The sequence below is a fragment of the Felis catus genome, chromosome D4 (genome assembly GCF_018350175.1).
Source record: "Felis catus isolate Fca126 chromosome D4, F.catus_Fca126_mat1.0, whole genome shotgun sequence".
Taxonomy (NCBI): domain Eukaryota; kingdom Metazoa; phylum Chordata; class Mammalia; order Carnivora; family Felidae; genus Felis; species Felis catus.
Window position 1 is genome coordinate 1,451,388 of NC_058380.1, and position 20,095 is coordinate 1,471,482.

The 20,095-nt window shown below is 52.1% G+C and overlaps 1 protein-coding gene across 2 annotated transcripts in view; it reads left to right on the plus strand.

Annotated features, from left to right (window-relative positions):
- Window positions 1-20,095, plus strand: part of FAM120A (family with sequence similarity 120A) — a 97,288-nt gene that overhangs the window by 42,734 nt on the left and 34,459 nt on the right. For both annotated transcript variants that reach the window (XM_023243207.1, XM_023243206.2), the window contains exons 6-9: window positions 6,706-6,803; window positions 7,029-7,309; window positions 15,947-16,034; window positions 17,917-18,144. In XM_023243207.1, coding sequence (XP_023098975.1) covers window positions 6,706-6,803; window positions 7,029-7,309; window positions 15,947-16,034; window positions 17,917-18,144 — 695 coding nt within the window. The remainder of the gene's footprint in view (window positions 1-6,705; window positions 6,804-7,028; window positions 7,310-15,946; window positions 16,035-17,916; window positions 18,145-20,095) is intronic.

The window sequence follows — 20,095 nt, forward strand, 5'->3', positions numbered from 1 at the left end:
TCGTAGGAGATGGGAGCAGTGTGGCAGGAACTTGTGTGGTCGGAGGTGAGGAGGGGGCTCCCGGGGCTCCCCCAGGTGTGTGTGGCCCTCAGCAAGGTGCAGGGAATCGGAGGAGAAACCGGCTGCTACCACCCTGAGGGGCGTGGAAGAGGGTGGGGTAGGCGGCGGGAGTGGCCCACCCCCCAGGCCTAGTGAAGGGTAGGGCTCGGAATGGGAGCGGATCGAGCGGGCTTGCACTGTCAGAAGTGGGGTTCTCGTGGCACCTGGTGCACGCGTGGGGGCTGCGGCAGGGAAGTCGGGGATCTCAGAGGGCTTCGCAAGTCACCGGCCCCAGAGCCTACAGGCCAGGGGAGCCTGCCGGAGCAGGACTGTGCCGGCCTGTCAGAGGCGGTCTCCCGGGGCTGTGCCGGGACGGGAGCTGCCACCAGGAAGCCGAGACCTCTGGGTGCCCACGTCCTTGCTGGCCTCCTTCCACCAGACCGGCCGCAGGCCGTTGATGGCCGGTGATGGGTCTGCAGGAGAGCATACCTGCCTGCTGTCTCACCTGGGAGGAGGGGGACTTGCTGTTGGCGTCTGGGGGCCGGGGCTCGAGAAGGTGCGTGTGCAAATGTGAGGGAGATGAGGGCTGGTCGGTGACGTCATCAGACTGTCCCATCAAGTGGCGCTGGGCTTTCTGTGTTAACAGTCTCTTTGTAAATACAGCTCTACCTCCACACAGCATACCTCCCAACACGTCGGGGCAGGGTCAGCAGATGTCACCCCAGAAACGGAGACACTGTGAGTAAAAGGATGTGGTCCCCACAGGACTTCAGCTGATAAGACAGGTCCATCTCTAGGAAAGCAGGGTCGCCCAGGCACGACCACACAGATGCAACGGTCACGCGACCTGCTAGGAGCAGAGAGTGATGGCATCTTCACCTGCGCCAGTGGAGCGAGTGCGAGTGAGGAGCCCACGCTGCCCCGTTCTGCCCTGTCCGATGCCACCTTGGCTGGCCTGCCACTGGCCTCACCCCTGGGCCTCGGGGCCATGTGGACGGCCCTATACGCTATACACGACCGGCCTGCTGCCAGTTGGCGGTGCGTGGCTCAGGCCCATTGCCCCAATCACCATATGGAGGTCTGCCTTCGTCCCGCGGGGCAGGTGCTGCGCCGTCCTGGCTGCTGCCTGTGCGTGTCCCTTGGAGCACTTCCAGCGTTGTGCTCTCGTAACGATCACTTTTTAGCATCCCCAGATATTCCACACTGTACCGTTGTTCTACTGTACTAGTAAGTTTTTGAAATTTGGCATTTAAAAAAAATTTACGTGATAGTCATATAGTTCTTACTAAAGCCACCATTCCTGTGGTTTTTGCTTAAGCTTTTTTGTTACGGAAAGACTTTAAATGTGACAGTAATACAGAGGGCAGCATCATGAGCAGCTGTGTGCCCACTGAACGGCTTTAACAGATGATAAAGTTTGTTTCACATCTTTCTTTAAAGAAATACACTATTAGGCTTTTCTGGAAGTCACATCTATTTACCTCAAGCAGGTTTTTATATTTTCCTACCTCATACATATGGAGTAACAAATGGTGGTGTTAATCTGTAATTAAATGCCGTATTGTACGTGTCATTCTGCCCTTCCTATTTTTGGCGGTGTGTCCATGTTCATCTCTTTCTGTTTTTATCTTTTAAAAGCCGATGTGCATGGTATTAACGTCAAGCCCCCAGGGGTCTGACAGCGTATTCTGCCGCAGAGAACCGTGGTGTCTCGTGTGGAACAGAAGGTCTGCTTACTCTTCCTCCCTTTCGAGTCTTGAGCATCGTCCTCAGACTCACAGTCTTTTCCCAGGACCTTTCATTCAGATTTTTGTGAGTTTATTTTAGTCCATGTGCTATGAAGTGATACAGGCCATCTGGTCTCATGTCTTTTTGAAAGGTCATTTTTTTAAAAAACCTGAAAATTAGTCATTTTTTAGGAACAGAAACCGCATCTGCCTTTAGCAGCCACTCGGCAAGGTGTCTTTGGGAGGTGGACCCGCTTGCCGTGGGGTCTCCTGGTGGCTTCTCAGGGCGCGGTGACAGGAGGGCACGGCCTGTCCAGTCCACAGTGGACAGAGACTGGCTTGTTCTGTCGGGCTCACACAGCCACGTGGATGGTGTGCCTTCCTGCCCCCGTCTCCATCGGCCCACATGCACGGCGTTCTTTGCTGCGGGGCGCTGCCATTCCCGCTCAGAGGGAGAGGGCCAGGGGCTAGACAGATTTGGATATGACTCAGGACACGTCCATCACTCGTGAGACCCCTGCTCTTGAAGACTCGGGCACCGCGTGAGCTTTGGCGATGCTGCACCCCGTGAGGTCCACGTGTGCTGCCCAGACTCAGCAGTGGTGGAGGTGCTGGGTGAGCACCCCGCTGGCTCCTGGCCCTGGGAGCTCTGTGCCCACAGTGCCGTGGTCAGGAAGGCAGCCCTCATCCTGGGGAACTGCTCGCGTTCCTGGAGTTTGGGGCTCCCGCTGGCCCGAGTGGCTTCCCCGGGGTCCCTGGTTCTTTCGGGTGCCCGCTTGCTTTTATTAGCAGAGCTGTGTGGAGCCTGCTTCTCTCCGGGTGACAGCCTCTGGCTCCTCTCGGGAAGGCCTTGCCTGGTGTCAGCTGCCCCAGCCGCCCTGAGCTCTGGGAGCTGGTGCTTCTGGAAACTGACAGCGTTCAGCCCCTCCCGCCTCTGCCTTCATGCCGGTCTTTGGCCCGTGGGGCCTGCCTTCCAGAGGTTACTCATCTGGAAGAGGATGGAAATAAGTTACACAAAATTCTCCTTCATGTGGCTTTATGTCTTAACTTCTGTAGAATATCACTATTGAGTAAATACATCCCTTTGAATACAGTTAATGGCGTTGGGAAATTTGACCTTTTTTGTAGGTCTTGAAACCTAGTATTGGTGATAGGGAACATATTGACTTACTCTTTGAATCTGAATTTTCAAATCTGTGTTTTTTATGCCACACCTGAAAATCGTGCATCGCGCTCATCGGCATTAGAGAATTTAAAAATTCGTTACTTTGTCACTCTTGTTGGTTTTGGCTAGCGTGGCTTCTCTGTGGTAACGTGCCTGGTGGTCAAGTCCGTGCTGGCTGGCTGGGCTAGCTGGTTCCCGGCAGAGCCTCCCGGTCGACACCGTTCCTTCCAAGATGTGTGTGGTCTTTAGAGGCCGCTGGGTGGCGGGGGGGGCGGTTGCTGGCAGCATGTCATCCCGGGTGGCTCCCATGGCACGCTGTCCGGCCGCCGTGTGTGTTTTCCTCATCGTTCGCAAAGAAGTCTCTAAACATTGTTTTCATCATGAGAACATTTTTCATACGGCGACTAAATGCCTTTTTCACGTGCCTCTCTCAGTCTGTGTAGTCTGCTGACAACAGCTTCTCTTGATAGAGCGTCTGTGACAGGAGAACAAGGACCCCCATGTGTAGCCGGGGTCGGTCCTGAGAGGCGTCCTTGTCACACAGCACAGTGCTCCGCTTAGTGGTGCGGGGGCACTGAGAGCCAGAACTGGTGCGCGGGGAGGCATGCCGCGCGCAGAGGCAGGCCTGGCTTATCGGGCAGTTCTCCAGCCTTCAGAGAAGTGTAGACAGGTTAATTCACTTATTAGACTGGGTTCTGAGAGATTAGTAGCTCACTTTGCAGGTTCTCAAAGGTTTATTGGAAGTCAGTGACTTCAGTATGATTTTAGAAAATGTTCTTTCTTTGGAAATCTTTGTTTCTTAAGTTACGGTTTGTTTTTAGGGAAAGTCTGTGCTTTTCAGGAAGTTTGTAGCGCATGATGGTCAAAATTTTAGGGAAACAAGGGTCCCCTCCCCTTGAATGCTGCTGTGTATTGGCATGGCCGATGTTCCGTGTGCTTTCTCAGAAGTTTTGTGGAGCAGGTCAGCCACAGGAGGCAGTAAATTGCACTTCTCACAGTAATTTGGGGTGTAGTGTTAGAGCTTGAATGGAGTTCATAGTGTTCTTTGCAACCGAATTTGGCCACAATTCAGAATCACCTGAGAAGGGACTTAACCAGTTACAGCATCGTGAGTCTCAGACTTTGAGGCTCTAATCTCCTGGGTCGGAACTGTTTGATCAGAAGTGTCTCCTCGTATGTTTGCATGTGCATATGTGTATGTGGGGTGAATATGTGTGTATGTGAGGTGAACATGCATGTGCATGTGTGTGTATTTGGGGTGAGTGCGTGTACATGTCTGTGCAGCGAATGTGTGTGTGTGCATGCATGTGGGATGTGTGTATGGGTGAGGGTGCATGTATTTGTGATGAACACGTGCATGTATGTAGGGTGAGTGCGTATACGTGTATGGTGAATGTGCGTATGTATATGCACGTGTGGTGGACGTGTGTGTGAGTGCATGCACATGTATATAGGGTAAGGGCATTTGTGTGTGGTGAATGTGAGCGTGTGCATATGAGTGTATGTGAAGTGAGTGAATGTGCATGTGTTTGCATTGAACGTGTGTGTGTATGTGGGGAGCGTGAGTGTATGTGTGGTGAATGTGTGTGCCTGTGCATAAGTGTGTGTGTGGCAAAAATGTGTGTACGTGCACATGTATATGTGGTGAGCATGCGTGTGTGGGGAGTGTGCTCTGTGGTGAATGTGTGTGTGTGTGTGTGGTGAGTGTGTGTGTGGTGTTGGTGTGCATGCATATTGAGTGTACTGTGGTGAGTGTGTGGAGTGTGTGTAGTGAGTGTGCTATATGTGTGGTAAGTGTGAGTGCAGGTGCATGTTTTGGTGAGTGTGCTGTGTGATGGGTGTGAGCGCATGTGGTGAATGTGTGTTTGGTGAGTGAGTGCATGTGGGGAGTGTGAGTGTGGTTGTGTGCGTGTGGTGAGTACATGTGTGTGAGTGTGCTGTGTGGTTAGTGAGTGTGTGTGTGGTGAATGCAAGTGCATGTGTGTGATGAGTGTGCTATGTGTGATGGGTGTGGTGAATGTGTGTGTGGTGTCAGTGCATGTGTGGGGAGTTTGTGAGTGGTGACCATGCATGTTGTGTGTGTGTGTGTGTGTGTGTGTGTGTGGTGAGTGTGCTGTGTATGTGAGTGCGTATGTGTGGCGTGTGAGTGTGCATGGTGAGTGCATGTGTGGTGAGTACATGTGTGTGGTACGAGTGTGTGTTTGGTGAATGTGTGTGTGTGGTGTGTGGTGACCACGTGTGTGTGCGTGTGTGGTGTGTGTGTGTGTGTGGCAAGTGTGCGTGTGTGGTGAGTGTCTGAGTGATGTGCACCTGTGCCAGCACCATCACTCTCAGCTAGTTGCCCTGCAGTTGTGGAAGTGACATCTCGAGCTTCCCTCCCAGCAGGCCGTGGGCTAGGCACTCGGAGATGGGCCCTCGCATTGGACCGTGACCGTGGCCTCTGGGTGCGTGGGTACCGTGGGGGGGAGAAGTTAGTCACCGTCCGGTGCTGCCTGGACCGGGTGGCTCTGGGAGCTCCGGTTAGGCACTGGGGGGAGTTCAGAGAATGGGAGGGAGGGTTTGGGTTTAGGGATGCTCGTTCGTTCTTATATTTATTTAAATGTGTCTCGGAGAGTTGGCGGGGCGGGGGGCAGGGAGAGGTAGGGTTTGTGGGCTGCTGGTTTTCCTGGTGTTGCCCAGATTCTGAAGTTGGAGGAACGCTCTACCTGGTAAAGGATGTTGGCGTCCAGGGGTCTCTAGGCTTGGTTTTGTTGGGTTTCCAAACAAAGCTTAAGGAGGAGATGGTGTAGCCTCAGGGCCCCGTGTCTGCTGTCTGTCCCCACTGTTTGGGCTGTGGGGACACTCAGGGCTCAGGTGCCTGAGGCCTGACTTCATAGGCACCCCATCCCTGGCTTGTGCGGGGGAGCAGAGCCTTGAAGGGTGTCCTTCTCATTTTTATTACGTTGCTAAGTAGTTTATGGTATTTGGAAGTGTTCTGATGCTGAGGCCACGGGCCCCGTCAACACACATTGGTCACCACGTGTCATGCTGGCCGATGGTGCCCTCTCAGACTCCGGGAGACCGAGGTCGTGGGCATGCAGGTGTGCGGGCCGGCGGGCCCAGCTGATCATCCTGCCTCCCGTCTGCTGTGGGGCCTGGTCCTGCGTGTGTCCACAGCCATGTCTCCGCACGCTTATTCTCGGGGCTGTGCTGGCACGGTCAGCACGAGGGGTGGCAGAGTGAGTGCGGCGTCCGTAGGACGGGTGTATAAAGTCACATTCTGAGAGCACAGATCCCAAGTTCGGTCCATGATGTATGTGAAGCGTGCGGCCTGGTTGTGGTTTTGCCTAATGGCCGCAAACTAAGTATAGAGGCAGCACCTGCCACGTTTCACCGTTTGTATCAAGAAGCTTGTCAATAGCTGAAAACTGAATTTTAGTCTCAATAGGAAGATTCCATTGCCTCACAGACGTGAGGGGAAGGGTCTGTCCCCACTGTGTCCCTTCGGAGCCTGTAGTCTTAGGGCTTTGAGAAGCCGGCAAGGGGCGGAGGGAGGGTGGTCCGGATGCCTGCAAGTTAAAATCCTAGCTTCAGTCTGTAATGTTGATCACCGTAAAATTAACTGTGTTTTAATGTTAAACATGAATTTCCAAAGGTGTTTGGGAAGTGGGATCAGTGTTGTGTTATCCCCTGAGGAGGGACAGGGCAGATGGGGACATGTGCTTGCCACTCTGGTATCCTGAGCTCGTGCTCTGCTAACAGCTGCGTCGTTTTCTTTCCTTGTCGACGGAACAGCCAGACCAAATCCGTTCGGAATGCCTGGGATAGTGCCACCGTATGTCCCCCCCCAGATGCTCAACATTCCGCAGACCTCTCTGCAAGCAAAGCCTGTGGTGAGTCCTCCCCCCGCCCCCCACTTCCTGCTCCCAACCTGCCTGCCTTGGGGGCTGCTGCCCTTGGAAGCTGCACAGACATCCGATTTTCGCGAAAACTAAGATCATTTCTGAAGCTGTCAAGCTGCTCTGTGGAGCAAGTGCCAGTGTTCGTTGAATTAAAGCTTAGCCAAGACCAGGCAGTGCTGACCGGAGTGCGCGCGTGACCTCTGCCCTCTCTTTCAGGCCCCGCAGGTGCCCAGCCCAGGTGCCGCGGGCCAGGGTCCACACCCGTACAGCCTCGCTGAGCCGGCCCTCGCGTTGGAAACGAGTGGGAAGAGTCTGACCGAGCACAGCACCTACAGCAACATTCCTCACGAAGGAAAGCATACCCCGCTGTATGAACGGTCGTCCCCGATCCACCCAGCTCCAGGCGGCAGCCCCAACCACGTGGATTCAGCCTACTTTCCAGGGTCTTCTACGTCATCGTCTTCCGACAACGATGAAGGCAGTGGAGCGGCTGCAAAGTGAGTGGGTTGTGGAGCAGCTGTGGCTTCCCCGGGGTCGGTTGGCCGTGTCAGGCACATCAGGCAACCTGGGCTCTGGGGCGGTCGAGAGCTGAGCACGTAGGCCTGGGGGTGTTGTTTGTTGCAGGAAGGCGATGTCACTGTGCACGGGTTGGGCTTCTTGGACATGGGCGAGGGGCAGTCAGACGCTTCCTTGAGGCTTCACAGGCTGGAAGTCTGTGCTCGTCGGCCGCGGCCTCAGGCCACTCCTCTGCTGCAGTGGAGGTTTAGGAAAATTGGTTCGTGTGACCCCTTAGACGTGGTGAAGTTATCTGGTAAAGTGCTGCTGACTCTTCCTGTCCCCTGGCCTGGGGGACCCCAGTCTCATCCCCGAGAAGCATTTTAAGTTAGACGCTGGTGGCTTCTAGTCTTCGCTCCTGGATTGAGGGGACCTTGAATTTCCTTCCCTCCTGAATTGAATCTAGCAATTCAGGTCTCAGCTCAGCAGCTCGTAGACGATTCCTTAAATCATGCTGTTCACCTGACTGGAACCAGAGAAAGCTGCAGTCAATGTTGGAGTCATTGCTGGAGGGGAGGTTTTTTTTTTTCTTAAGTTTATTTTTGAGAGAGAGAGAGTGAGAATGAGAGCAAGTGGGGGAAGGGGCAGAGAGAGAGGGAGATAGAGCATCTCTAGCAGGCTCTGCACTGTCACCACAGAGTCACATGTGGGGCTCAATCCCACAACTCTGGGATCGTGACCTGAGCTGAAATCGGGAGTTAGATGTTAAACTGCCTGAGCCACCCAGGCTCCCCAGTAGAGAGGAGTGTTTTAAATGTGTGTCCCCGAGTAAATGAAGTTTTAAATACGTAACTTGTTAGAGTCTGATCAAGAAAGTTTTCAGTGCACTATCTTCCTTCTCTTCCTAAAAACTCTTGAGTTTTAAGAAACCTGACTCACAAACAAGGAAGAAAAGGGGAAAGGAAAGGAAAGGAAAGGAAGGCCTTTCTTATTTCTTCATCTCCTCTTCTTCACTGCACTCTGGCTCATGGCTGGGCATCCAGGGCCCCTTGGCCCTCCATCCATGGAGATGGTTTCTCGTCTTCTGCAAATTCGCACTAGGCATGAAGGCTGAGGCTAGACGTCCCCTCTCTTGTTCTTTCCTCCATCTGTAGAGTGGATGCAAGTGTCCCCTGACCTCAGGCAGGAGTTACCGAGGGCTTTGCTGCCATGCAGGGGCTGTGTGGTCCGTGGAGCAGTGGTGCATAAGTGCGTGCGGTTCTGAAATCCCGACGTGAAGTATTAAGCTGGACTTTGCATTCATTTTTCCCAGTTAACTTTCTGGAAAGGGCGTATAGTGGAGACTGAGTGTGACTGGGCCGGGGCCTGGGATCGTGTGTGTGCAAATGAGAACAGCTGGTCGAGTCTCAGACGCCCTTCCGCACTGAAATTCTAAGGCACTGAGTTCTCTGTTAATAACTGGTACAGATTTGGTCTAGTGAGAGACATGCTTTCTAGATGGCTGGGAGCAAGGCCCAAAGCAGGAGGGTGTGTGCCTGGGCCACCTGCGGGGTCGCCCACAAGTGTGGCCAGCCGCCTCATGGGGCTGGGAGATGAGGGGGATACTTGCTGGAGGGCCCTCAGCTCTACCCTGACTGTGTCACTTGTCTGGCCCTGCCCTGTGCTTTCACGGTGCTCTTTGGGGGAGCTGCTAGAAGGGGGCTTCGTGTGTGGGGCAAGCATCCTCAGCCTCAAATGCAGACATTGGGAGGCCTTGTCGGCCTGTCACACTTTAGTTTTCTTGAATCTGCTTCGCCTCCCCGTTTATCGTGATCAGCAGACATGTTAAAACAGAGAGGAGGAGGGAGGGAGAGGAGGGGGATGGCAGTTGTGCCCGAGGCTTTGGGGCCAGACGCCAGGCAGAGCAGGACCTGGGTCAGCCCTCACAAACGTCCCTGGCCCACATTCCTGGTCTCCAGCGTTTGCTCTCCAGCCTGAGCGTGTTGTGTGTTGTGTGCACTGGCCACGAGCACAATAGGGTGTCTCTATTCTGGCTCAAAATCTTGGTAGGAGTGGGAGGTCATGACTTGCTTTGGTTTGGACTTGAATTGGGACCTCTGGACTTGGATCTGTTGTTGGGATGGTCTTCAGGGAAGGAAGTGCATTAAGCCAAGGGACACTGAGCACTTGCTATGCGACGGGAACATGGCAGCTGTTGGCATGTTTCTAATGGATGGTGCTGATAGGTGACAGGGAACACTACTGAACAAAAGCGAATCGACCTGTCCCCTCCCCCAAAGCATGCTACAAATGAAAAAGACAAGTATTTCAAGTAGCAAAGAATATAACATGCAGTTCACAGAAGAAACACAGATGATCAGGAAGCATAAAAGATGTTCACCCTCACCAAAGAAGAAAAAAAAAGAATGTTAAAACATAATGAGGTACCTTTTTGTGTAACCTATAAAGTTAGCAAACATTTATTTTGAAAGATAAAGTTCAGGGGATGCAAGGCTTCGGCAGACGGAGAGGCTCTCCTGGCATGTCGGGGGGGCACAGCTCCCTGCCACGAGGAGGACATGAGGTGCGCCATGAGCACTGCAGGTGGGTGCGCTCACGGCCACCGCTCAGGTTCACACGGTGGCACGTGAACCACGCATGCTCGGCAGGCCCGCCCCTTATCCCTCTGCTTGCATACCTCGGTGGCAATCTTGGCCCTGGAGGCGGAGGGGCCATTGTTGTCACAGGTGCCTGCGGAGCCCCAGGCCAAGGGGAATTGGGCATCCTTAGTAGGCATGGCTGCCGCCCAGGCTGTGCTGGCTCTCTCACTGTGGCCCTGTTTCTGTCGGAGGACAGAGGCATCTGAGGATTATTTTCTTTCTTTTTTTTTTAATTTTTATTAAAAAAAAATTTTTTTTTTAACATTTATTTTTGAGAGACAGAGCATGAGCAGGGGAGGGGCAGAGAGAGAGGGAGACACAGAATCCAAAGCAGGCTCTAGGCTCCGAGCTGTCAGCACAGAGCCCGACGCGGGGCTCAAACCCACAAACGCGAGTTCATGACCTGAGCCTAAGTGAGACGCATAACCGACTGAGCCACCCAGGCACCCCCCCGAAGATTATTTTCAAGTGACGAAAAGAAATATTCTGCTTTCTAACTCCGTGTTTTTTCTTCTGTTTTATTGGAGTGTCATTAGCACGTACTTCTTGCGCTATTCTCGGTTAAGTCTTTGTGAAACGAAAACTAAGGCACTTGTCTTTCTTCCTGGCCTTTGTCAAATCTTTGCAGTGTTCTTTTGGTAGAATTAAAAAGTATGATGGAATCCTTGTGGAGGTGTTTGTCTTATATTATTTTCACATATTCATTGGCTTTTAGATACTGAATCTGTTCTGAGTTTGCTAATTTAAAGTTTTTAGTTCTTTGTTCTATATGTTTTTCTAAGAAATACGGAAATCTCTGTACAAAGTCAGAAAGCTGAGACGTTAGAAAATACGGTACAGGAAGTCTCTCAGGAGCCACTTCTAGAGACACAGGTGTTTTCACAGACAGGTGAACACACAGGTACCTTGTTTTTCACTGCGTGTCCTAACGTGCCTTTCTACTCATGGGGTCTGATCTTAGGGTCAGCAGCTTGCCTTCTTTCTTACACGTGGTATGCTTCCGTAATAGTGTGTTCATGATCGTGTGTAGAGATGGGAGTGTGCGTGTGTGCACTGTGCATCGCTTCAATGTTTGGCTCTGATTACTGACATCTTGAAATGGATGTTTGAAAGTCCTGTTAGGAGAGAACATGAATATAACATCTCTGTGCTCTGTGGCGTTGTTTGTATGGATTGCTGTTTCGTGTTCCTGTGCACGTGGGTGTTGGTATGGGGTCAAGGTGGCATCTGTCAGATAAGATTTGCCGGCCCCTGTGAGTCCTGTGGGATCAGATCTGGGCTGTGGAAGGTCCCTGTCGGTGCCGAAGGCCTGCACACCACTGTGGGGACACGGTGCTGTGGGGACCCAGGCCCCAGCCTCCTGTGGCTGGTCGTGCCAGGTTTTGGTGGCCTCGTGGTTGTGTGGCCTGGAACTCACTGGGCCAGGTGTGGATGGAAAGCGTCTAGCTTGTTTGTGAGTTGAATCAGCTGATGAGTAACCACAGTGAGTGATAGGTAGCATCACTAGTTTTTCGGAACGCCAATTCCATTTTAATGTGAAACACCTCAAGAATTTCATTCTGTGCCCTTGACCTAGTGGCCCAGGAAACGTGCTTCCTCTGCCAGGTGGTAGTGATGTTAGGCTGCTTGTCTCCTATTTGTCCTCTCAGGTTCCTTTCCCAAAGAAACGTGTGGTTCACAGAGAGAGCTACATCTTACCCTGCCTGATCGCCCCCAGCCCCCGACAGGCTCAGCACAGCTGCAGCCTTTTCTGTCCAGATTCTTACCCTCTTTATGTGCTAGACTAGGGCAGCATACCTTGTGTATCCTCATAAAAACAATTCTGAGTCACTTTTATGTGTTGGTCAGGTGTAATCCCGGAGACGGGTGTCTTCACGTGTCCTGGCCGTGCTCTGACATGTATGGGTGTTTTGTGTTGAGCTCGTCCGCCTGTGTTAGGGGTTTGAACCCTCCCTCGATGGCGGAGAGTCGTGAGGAGTCCTGGCAGTTGCATGAGAGGCACACATGGACGTCCCATCTGACTGTTGGGTAGGAATTGGAGCATCACTTTCTGTGTTCCCAACTTCGTGTGTGACAACCTGAACGTGTGACATTAGCTTAAATCAGGGCATTAGGAGAATGTCCTTGCAGGGGTGTTGGGGGTGCGACTCGTGGTCCCCCATCCCGGCGCCCAGTCCCCCGTGCTCTGTGGTGGGAGTCTCAGGCCTCCTCAGGGCTCTGCGGGGCTAGGGTGGGAACAGGTGCGCGTCCAGGCCCCTTCTGTCCCAAGCTGGGGAGCACACAGAAATGAAGATGTGTGCATGCCTGTTGCAGGCTGGCCACACTTGGTCACCACATCTGTGACCTCGTGCATACACTGGATATTTCTACTGGGAGTTTGGTCTTTTATCTTTCTTTCCTGTTTTGTTGCCTCCCTTCTGGTTTTATTTGCCTTCGCTCCTTCATTCCTGTTGACAAGTCACTCAGCTCGTGGTCAGTGCCCCTTCGAGCAGCCTGCACCCACGTGGTGGTGACGTGAGTAAGAAGTCAGCGTGTGGGCCAGACGCTTTCACCTCCGGTGCACGCAGACACCAGCACCGCGCCAGCGAGACCCACAGGCAGGAGGGTCAGGTTTGCTGTCTCCCCTGTGTTCAGTGCAGGATGACCCCAGGTGTCCTGCTGCAAAATGAGGCCCGCAGAGCCCGGTGATGTGTGCTGGCCTCTGTCCTCAGCACTGTTCTGGGTGTGCTGATGGCCTGCTGCGACCCAGTCTGTGTACAGTCCCTTGGGATGGCCTCATCCCGTAGCGGCACAGGGTCACTGGAGGGATGGCGGGCCGTGGTTGCCTCCAGTCACCGTTGCTGTGCTGCACATGGGTCCTTTCCCTTCCCTCTGAGCCTGACTCCTGTCAGCAGGATTCAGTGTGAGCTTGCAGGCTTCCTGTGGCCTGTGTGGGTCCCAGCAGGTCTCTCCAAGGCATGGCTGGTGACAGGTCGCCTTTCTGAGCAGTTGTGGAGAGTGAAACCAAAATGTGTGTTCTTCGAGGCAAGGCGTCTGTCATACACCCAGTAGCTCGTTTCAAGTTGTAAAGTGACATAGTCATCCTAGTGAGATGTTCTGGACTTTAGAGAAACTGGCTTTTGACAAGATGCTTTTCAGGCAGAATTTTAGATTTTATAGTATGGTTATTAGGAGGCCATGTGATTATCTAGATTAGGACATTACTTTTAGTTTGGTGTGACCTATAAACAGTAACACTGGTAGTATATGTAAATGTAGGTTCTGTGTGATCTTCGGTGGGACAAGCTTTCCACTTCGGTGGCAAGTAGGGCATGGCCGCCCTGCCCCGCCCCGTGCTTGCCGGCGTGGGGCCCATCGTGAGGGTCGCGTGCTTACGGGGCTGCATGTTTGACGAGGCTCTGTGTTGAGCTTCGTGTGGTATGGAGAAGTCAGGCTTTTGCCGTCTCCGCCGTATACCTTTTGGCTGTGGTTCCGTGATCCCTTCTTTCAGCCGTTGGCTACCTGCTTGGCGGTGGCGTGAGTGCTTATCTTCACGGCGTGTGTAATCTAGTGATGGAAATGGACGACAGTGCAGTGCCAGTGTGACACACGCCGTGAGGGACATGGCCGTGAGAATAGCAGATGGGCTGGGTAGGGAAGCCTGCAATGAGGGGACGTTGCCGCCAAGGCCTGAAAGATGAGGCGTCGTAAATAAAAAACTCTTCTGTCGTGAAGAGAGGGGCTGGAAGTCCCGACAGAGTGCGGGGTCCCTCTGCCTCGCCAAGAGCCTGTAGGACACAGGACTTCCCGGAAGTCTGTAAGAAGAACATGGTGCACTTGCCGCGATGAAGGAGGAAGTGTGTGGACTATCTGTGCAGGCGGCCCCAAGAGAAGATGTCACATGTGGAGAGGTGCCCGTCTCCGTCTTCATCAGGGAAGTGCAGACCATCAGACCATGCTGGGGGTCACCGCACCCCAAGAACGACTGGCAGGGGAGCCACAGAAGACTGGGCGCATTTGGGGCGGTAGCTGGACCAGAGCCCCAGCGGCAGCGTGCTGTCCCGGGGGCCCATCTAGCAGGGATGCGGGGTCCAGGCCTCTCGACGTGGGTGGCGGGTTTCCAGGGCACTCAGAGCCTGGGAAAGCCCGAATGTGCTGTGAGAAGTCTCGTAACCCTTACCCTTGGGAAGGGGTCTGGAGCGGGGCGAGGGGCAGCCTTCGGCGGGTCAGCCATGCCTCAGTTTGGTGACTTGCGTGCATGCTCAGTTTGTGGACATCCGCTGAGCTGTGCCCTTGTAACTGGTGCATGTTTTTATAGGTATATCTTACTTCCAATGTCTAGAATTGTGAACGATAGATGTTATGTTTCTTTATAAAACCTGTAAGTATCTGAGTAATTTGTTCTAAAGTTTCACTAGATAAATGTCACTGACTTTTTAGCGAAAAAGTACGTAAGCATCTCTATTTATGCCACGTTTTGGATCACTGCGGTGCCGCTAACCTTTCCTTCCCAGTGCTGGAATGCTCCTGCTGGACGCAGCACAGCTGACAGCTTGTGCGCCGAGCCCTGCTCCAGGCCCCCTGCCCCCACAGTTGGTGCCTTGTTCTTGACTTTAAACAGAATGATCTTGGAATGATCGTTGTGCTCCTGGAATACTCACGTTCAGTTTGGTGCCTTCTCATCGCAAAGGATCCTTCTAGTCTTGCAAAGCTGTGGCCTCAGAGGGTACAGATGACTCGGACCGAGCACTGGTCGCCCTGAGTCCTTGCAGAGGACCAGGAACTGGACGCCGGGCAGCTGTGCAGTGTCCCTTCACATGGCTGGGACCGAGGAGCCGGATCGGGCTCTGAGAGGTGCCGCATGGGGACTCTTGTTTACTGTGGGCGCCTGCTCCTCCTCTCTCCTTCTTTTTGCTGTTTGTTTGGTTTGGTTTGGCTTACTTTATTTTATTTTATTTTTTTTAGTAGCAGAACTGACATGAAGTCTGTTGGAAGATGGGAGAATTAGTGGGTCTTAAAAAAATCTGTCACTTGAGTCTGTTAGGAGGCAGGTCCAATAAATTGTGCTCTTCCCTGGCCTGCCCTGTGGCCAGCACTGATTTCAGAAGCTGGTTTGGGCGTGGGCCCTGTGGGGAGGGATGGGGGGAGGAGCCCTGCCAGGAGGCAAGGGAGGCCCATCTGCGGGGAGATCCTGTCCGTTCCCCGAGCCCGTGGTGAGCTTCCGTTTATGTTGTGGTCTGCGGTCTACAGATGAACAAAAACGTTTATGAAGTAATGCCATGTGTACCACATTTACTGCATCCTGTTCCATTTCAGTGTTTATAAAATGCTGGTTGAACTCTTCTGGAGATACTAATGGGTCACAACCTACAGTTTTTAAAAAAAATGCTGATTGGGAATACCTCAATCTGGCCTGTGAGATGCTCAGTGCTCTTCCCGCTGTCCCTTTCCACACCCTGATTTTTACTGCTTTCCAGTGGAAGCTGTCCCCCAAATCCCATTCTGCCGCCCACTCTCTGAGCGCACTCCCTCTCCTGGGCCACGTCCCTGCGCTCCCAGGGCCTCTCAGAGAACAGGCCGGGCGCCCCGTGTCTGGTTTCAGCACGTGATACGTTACACATATTTATGAATGATGAGGAATATCCGAGCCAGATAACATTTAATCCTCCTCTGCCTGATATCTCTCAGTGGAGTGTGATTGTTTTATCCTGTTTCTCCAAGACGACTGAACTCCTTGGAGGCAGGGCTGTGCTGCCTGCTCTGTGGCCCACCCTGTCATCTTTGAGGCGGGTGCTGAGGTTGGGTTAGGTGCTGTGTGTTTCCTCTTCCAGGGAGTGGCTGTTGCTGCCCAACCGAGTAGGCCGAAAGCACCCCCAGCGTAGGGCTGTCTCCGGAGGTGGTTTGTTGGGGGAGGCGAGGTCAGTAAAGCTGAGGTGTCGCTGAGTCTGTGGGCTCCACATGGGCTACTGTGGTGGAAGGCCCACGCCATTCAGTAACCATGTTCCTTTTGTTTATGTTCAGCCATATCAGTGGGAACAAAATTGGCTGGGAGAAGACGGGAAACCACTCAGAGCCGCAAGCACGGGGAGACCCAGGAGACCAAACAAAGGTAGTGGGTTGGCATTTATTCCTTCACGTTCTGACTCTTTGAGCCTGTGATGTTAGGAATTGGTTTAAAGCAGAGTACTCTCTCTTTTAAAGCATGTTAGGAGTAAGAGACACTGGCATGGGGGTGTCACACATTTTGGGGATGGGAGGGGAAGGGGTCACATTGGTGAGGGGGTCACAGACATGGGGGTGGGGGTCACAGATGTCTGTGCAGGGGAGGAGGTCACAGACATTGGTATGGGGGAAGGGGTCGCAGATGTCAGTGTGTGGGGGGGTTGGGGTCACCAACATGGTGGGGAGGGGTTCATAGAGGTTGGTGTGAGGGATAGGGTCATAGATGTGAGGGGACGGGGTCACAGAGATAGGGAAGGGGAACGGGGGGCATCCTACTGTCTCACAGGGCGGGTTGAGGGCCTGGTGGAAATCCTCCCATCTGCTGGCACTTGCTTTTGTCAAGACCCAAAGCCTTGCAGAGTCCTCGCCTCCTGCAGGGTTTTGTGGGGATTAAATGAGAAATCACTTGGGATGTGCACATTAAAGATGAAAATAAAGTAAATTCCATTCCCCCTTTGGTCTGCCTCTGCCTGTTGCTAGTGATATCTAGAAATACCTTTAACTACAGTCACGTCTGTTCCCACATGCGGTCACTTAGGATGTGCCCGTCTCTAGCAGGAGAGGACTTGTTTTCTGTACAAGGTGACACAATGTAGGAAATTCATTTAAGACTCTGAAATACTCTTCGCTTTTGAAGGGTTATCCTATCAATAAGCAACAGAAATGCTTGCTGGATGCTGGTTTTTAGCAAAGCACCTTCCAAAATTTTTAGCTATTATTGTGTCTGTATTCTGAATGGAGAGTATAGAAAACACTTATGAGTTATCCTTGAGTTTTTTTTAAGACCAGTTTTGGTACTTTGTGTTTTAAAGGATAAAGTTAAGCACTTCTATACCATTGTAAAGAATAATGTTTTGTATCAAAACAGAGAAATGTGTATTCCTTAGATTGGCACAAAGTCAAGCAATATGCAATTATTATTTCCAGCATTTATCATGAGAAAGAATAACTCCGTTTATTGTGCAAATAATAATTGGTCTCAGCAAACAGTTTGGACTTGGCTACAGTTTATAAAGACAACAGGAAGGGTGTCCCTTTGCCCTCCATGTCCTTAGCTGCTGCCTGCCACCCTACATCCCTGAGTCCCCCACTCACCCTTTCCTGTGCAGCTTGCACACATTCTGTTTTGGCGGTTGGTTGTTACTGAGTGGGTATTTTTTCATAGTGTTTTACTGTGTACATGTTTCTGTCATGTAGGTCTGACTCCTCAGTTTTAATGGAATTAGCTTGTTTTTTGCTTTAATTTTTGGTAAATGGTTTCCTGTGCGTACTTAATTTGGGGCTTTGTAATGACAGAAGAGAATGCCCAAGTTAGGGTTTCTGTTTATTCTCCCACTGCCGGCCGTGGTGGTGAGGAGTAGGTGTGAGCCCCTGTTGTGTGCATTGCTGGGCAGGGACACAGCCTTTCCGGGCACCCCCTTTGTCATCTGGGCAGAGGACCTTGCCTTCTTGGCACTAGGCAGGGTCTCCACGGAACTTGAATCACACGGATGGGCCACATGGGCCACACGGAGCAGGTGGGACAGGGTGGCTTCCCAGGGGTCAGCAACCACAGAATGCCACTTCCCCCCTCAGGGCCCCTGGGGACTAGTCATGTGAGGGGGGTCACCCGGCAGAAGGTGCACCCCACCCCCCCCCGGGGCTCAGGGGGCAGCTCCCATCCCTGTCTTTGGGGAGTGGTCCTTTGCACAGGGGCACGGTGAAAGAAGGGAAAACATGAGCTGACTTGTTCCCCCCCAACCCCCCTTCCCCTGCCTGTGGCTCTGCAGACAGAAGGCTCGTCTACGGCCTCCTCGGGCAGCCAGCTCGCTGAAGGGAAGGGGAGTCAGATGGGCACTGTGCAGCCGATCCCGTGCCTGCTGTCCATGCCCACACGGAACCACATGGACATCACCACACCGCCCCTGCCCCCGGTGGCGCCTGAGGTCCTGAGAGTGGCAGAGCATCGGCACAAGAAGGGGCTGATGTACCCCTACATCTTCCACGTCCTGACCAAGGTACGGCGGGCGTTTTCTGTCTTACCAGGCAGGTATCTGAAATGGAATGCATTTCTGCTTCCCAAACCTGGAAAGGGCGGAAATGTGTACCAGTAAATGCAGTCGGAGAACTTGGGAAAATCTTACTTTCCCTTCCATTTGGTATAAAATACTTTTGAAACTTCAGATTAATGGCACATCGTGTTATTTTCTGACTTGTAAATTTATTTCTAATTTCAACATTTCTTGCACCGTGTTGATGCTCTAATGTTAGGTTTAATTTGATGTCACATACAAGACCTGTTCTGTCATGTGTCCTGGAAGTGCCCCTCTGGAGTGGCCGCTGGAGGGCTTGCTTGTCGAGTGCAGCTTCTATGGCACTGAACAGAAAATCCAGTACGGGATTGTGTAACACGTTAGCGGTCAGAAAATGCAGTTTTCTGTTTACATAGTGTCATAATTCCACTTGAGTAACGTCTTAACAAATGTACGCTTAAATATATATCCAGCGTGGCATTGGTTTTGAATCCTGGTGTCTTGAATGGATCTATGTGTCCATTTAAATTTTCTCAGTGATTTGTAGTCTTTATGTTGGTGTTTATAACCCTAGACCCACAATTTAACATGTAACCTTGGTGACCAGATTTTTCATGTAAAATTGGTTTATTGCTATCCTGTATTTTTAACACCTTTTCATCGGTGTCTGTACCACCACAGATCATCAGATGTTTTTCTCCCTGTTTTGCAATCCATCTGTGGTTTGTAAAGCGGGGTCTGTAAGTCAGAAGCCCCCTGCCCCACAGCAGTTGGACGTGGCTGCGACCGTTAACCGGCCAACCCGAGTGTCGCTCGCTTGTATCAGTCAAAGGGCACCACAGTAACTCAGCTCCTGTCATTTATTTTTAAATTACGGTTGCCTCCAAGTCTCACGTACTATTTGCTATGGGTCTGCACGTATGCTTTCGCTTTTCAAATTATGGTTGTGAAGTAAACATTTTATTTTTCAGGGGCAACGCATATTATAAGGGTAAGTGGAAAGTTCCTCTCGCGGGAGAAGGACTTGTTGAGTTTAAAGGGGCCCAGGTTCGGGGGAAATCGCGCCCTGTGCCGTGGGGTTGTGTGGGCTGTGAGGTCCCGGACCCCTGTGCTTCTGCCCTGCCCGCTGTGGTCTGATTGGGGACGGTCTGAGTGACAGGTGGCTTGTCCTCTTCCACCACTCACTGATCTATCTCAAGGGCAAATAGTAATAAAGTGACTGTAGTTGACAAAAGTAAACAACTATCTTTTCAGATTTTAAAATGCCACCTAAAATTTTTCTGTATGCTAGGGAAAGCTTAGACTGTCAGGCACGCCGTTTCCTGCAAGCTGCGTGGCTCTAGGTATTAAATTTTCAGGCCAAGATGTCCTCGGTGGGCGAGGCTTCACGCTCACGCAGGCAGCCAGCCGAGCCAGGGGCCTGGAGAGAGTGCCCACCACACAGCGGTGCCGGCTTCGTGAGGATAGGGAGAGACCAATTTTGAAATTAAATTTATGTGAACAAAGAGCACATACTATGGAATTCTTGAAAGATACGTATCGATAAATTTAACAGCCATTGGAGGTCATATGGACGTTCTTACATTAGGAATACAACTGAGTAAAACTCCTGCCGAATCTCTTGATGTATGTTGACTCCCTAGCACATCTGAGACAGACGGGGCCACAGAGGTCCTGCCCCCACGAAGGTGTGGGACACATGGCCCCTCGTCTTGTGCCGAGGCCGGCCACGTGCCAAAGCCTCGCAAATCAGACAGCACTGAAGAGAGTGCCCGCAGGGGGACCGTGCTTGCACGTGGCCGTGTTTTACGGAAGTGCTTAGTGAAGACAATTTGACCATTTTGTTTTCAGGATACTCATTTCTTGGATTGTACATAGGCCATTAAAAATTACGAATTTCATGACTCATAGTAAAGTTTGCAAGTTCTCAGCATTT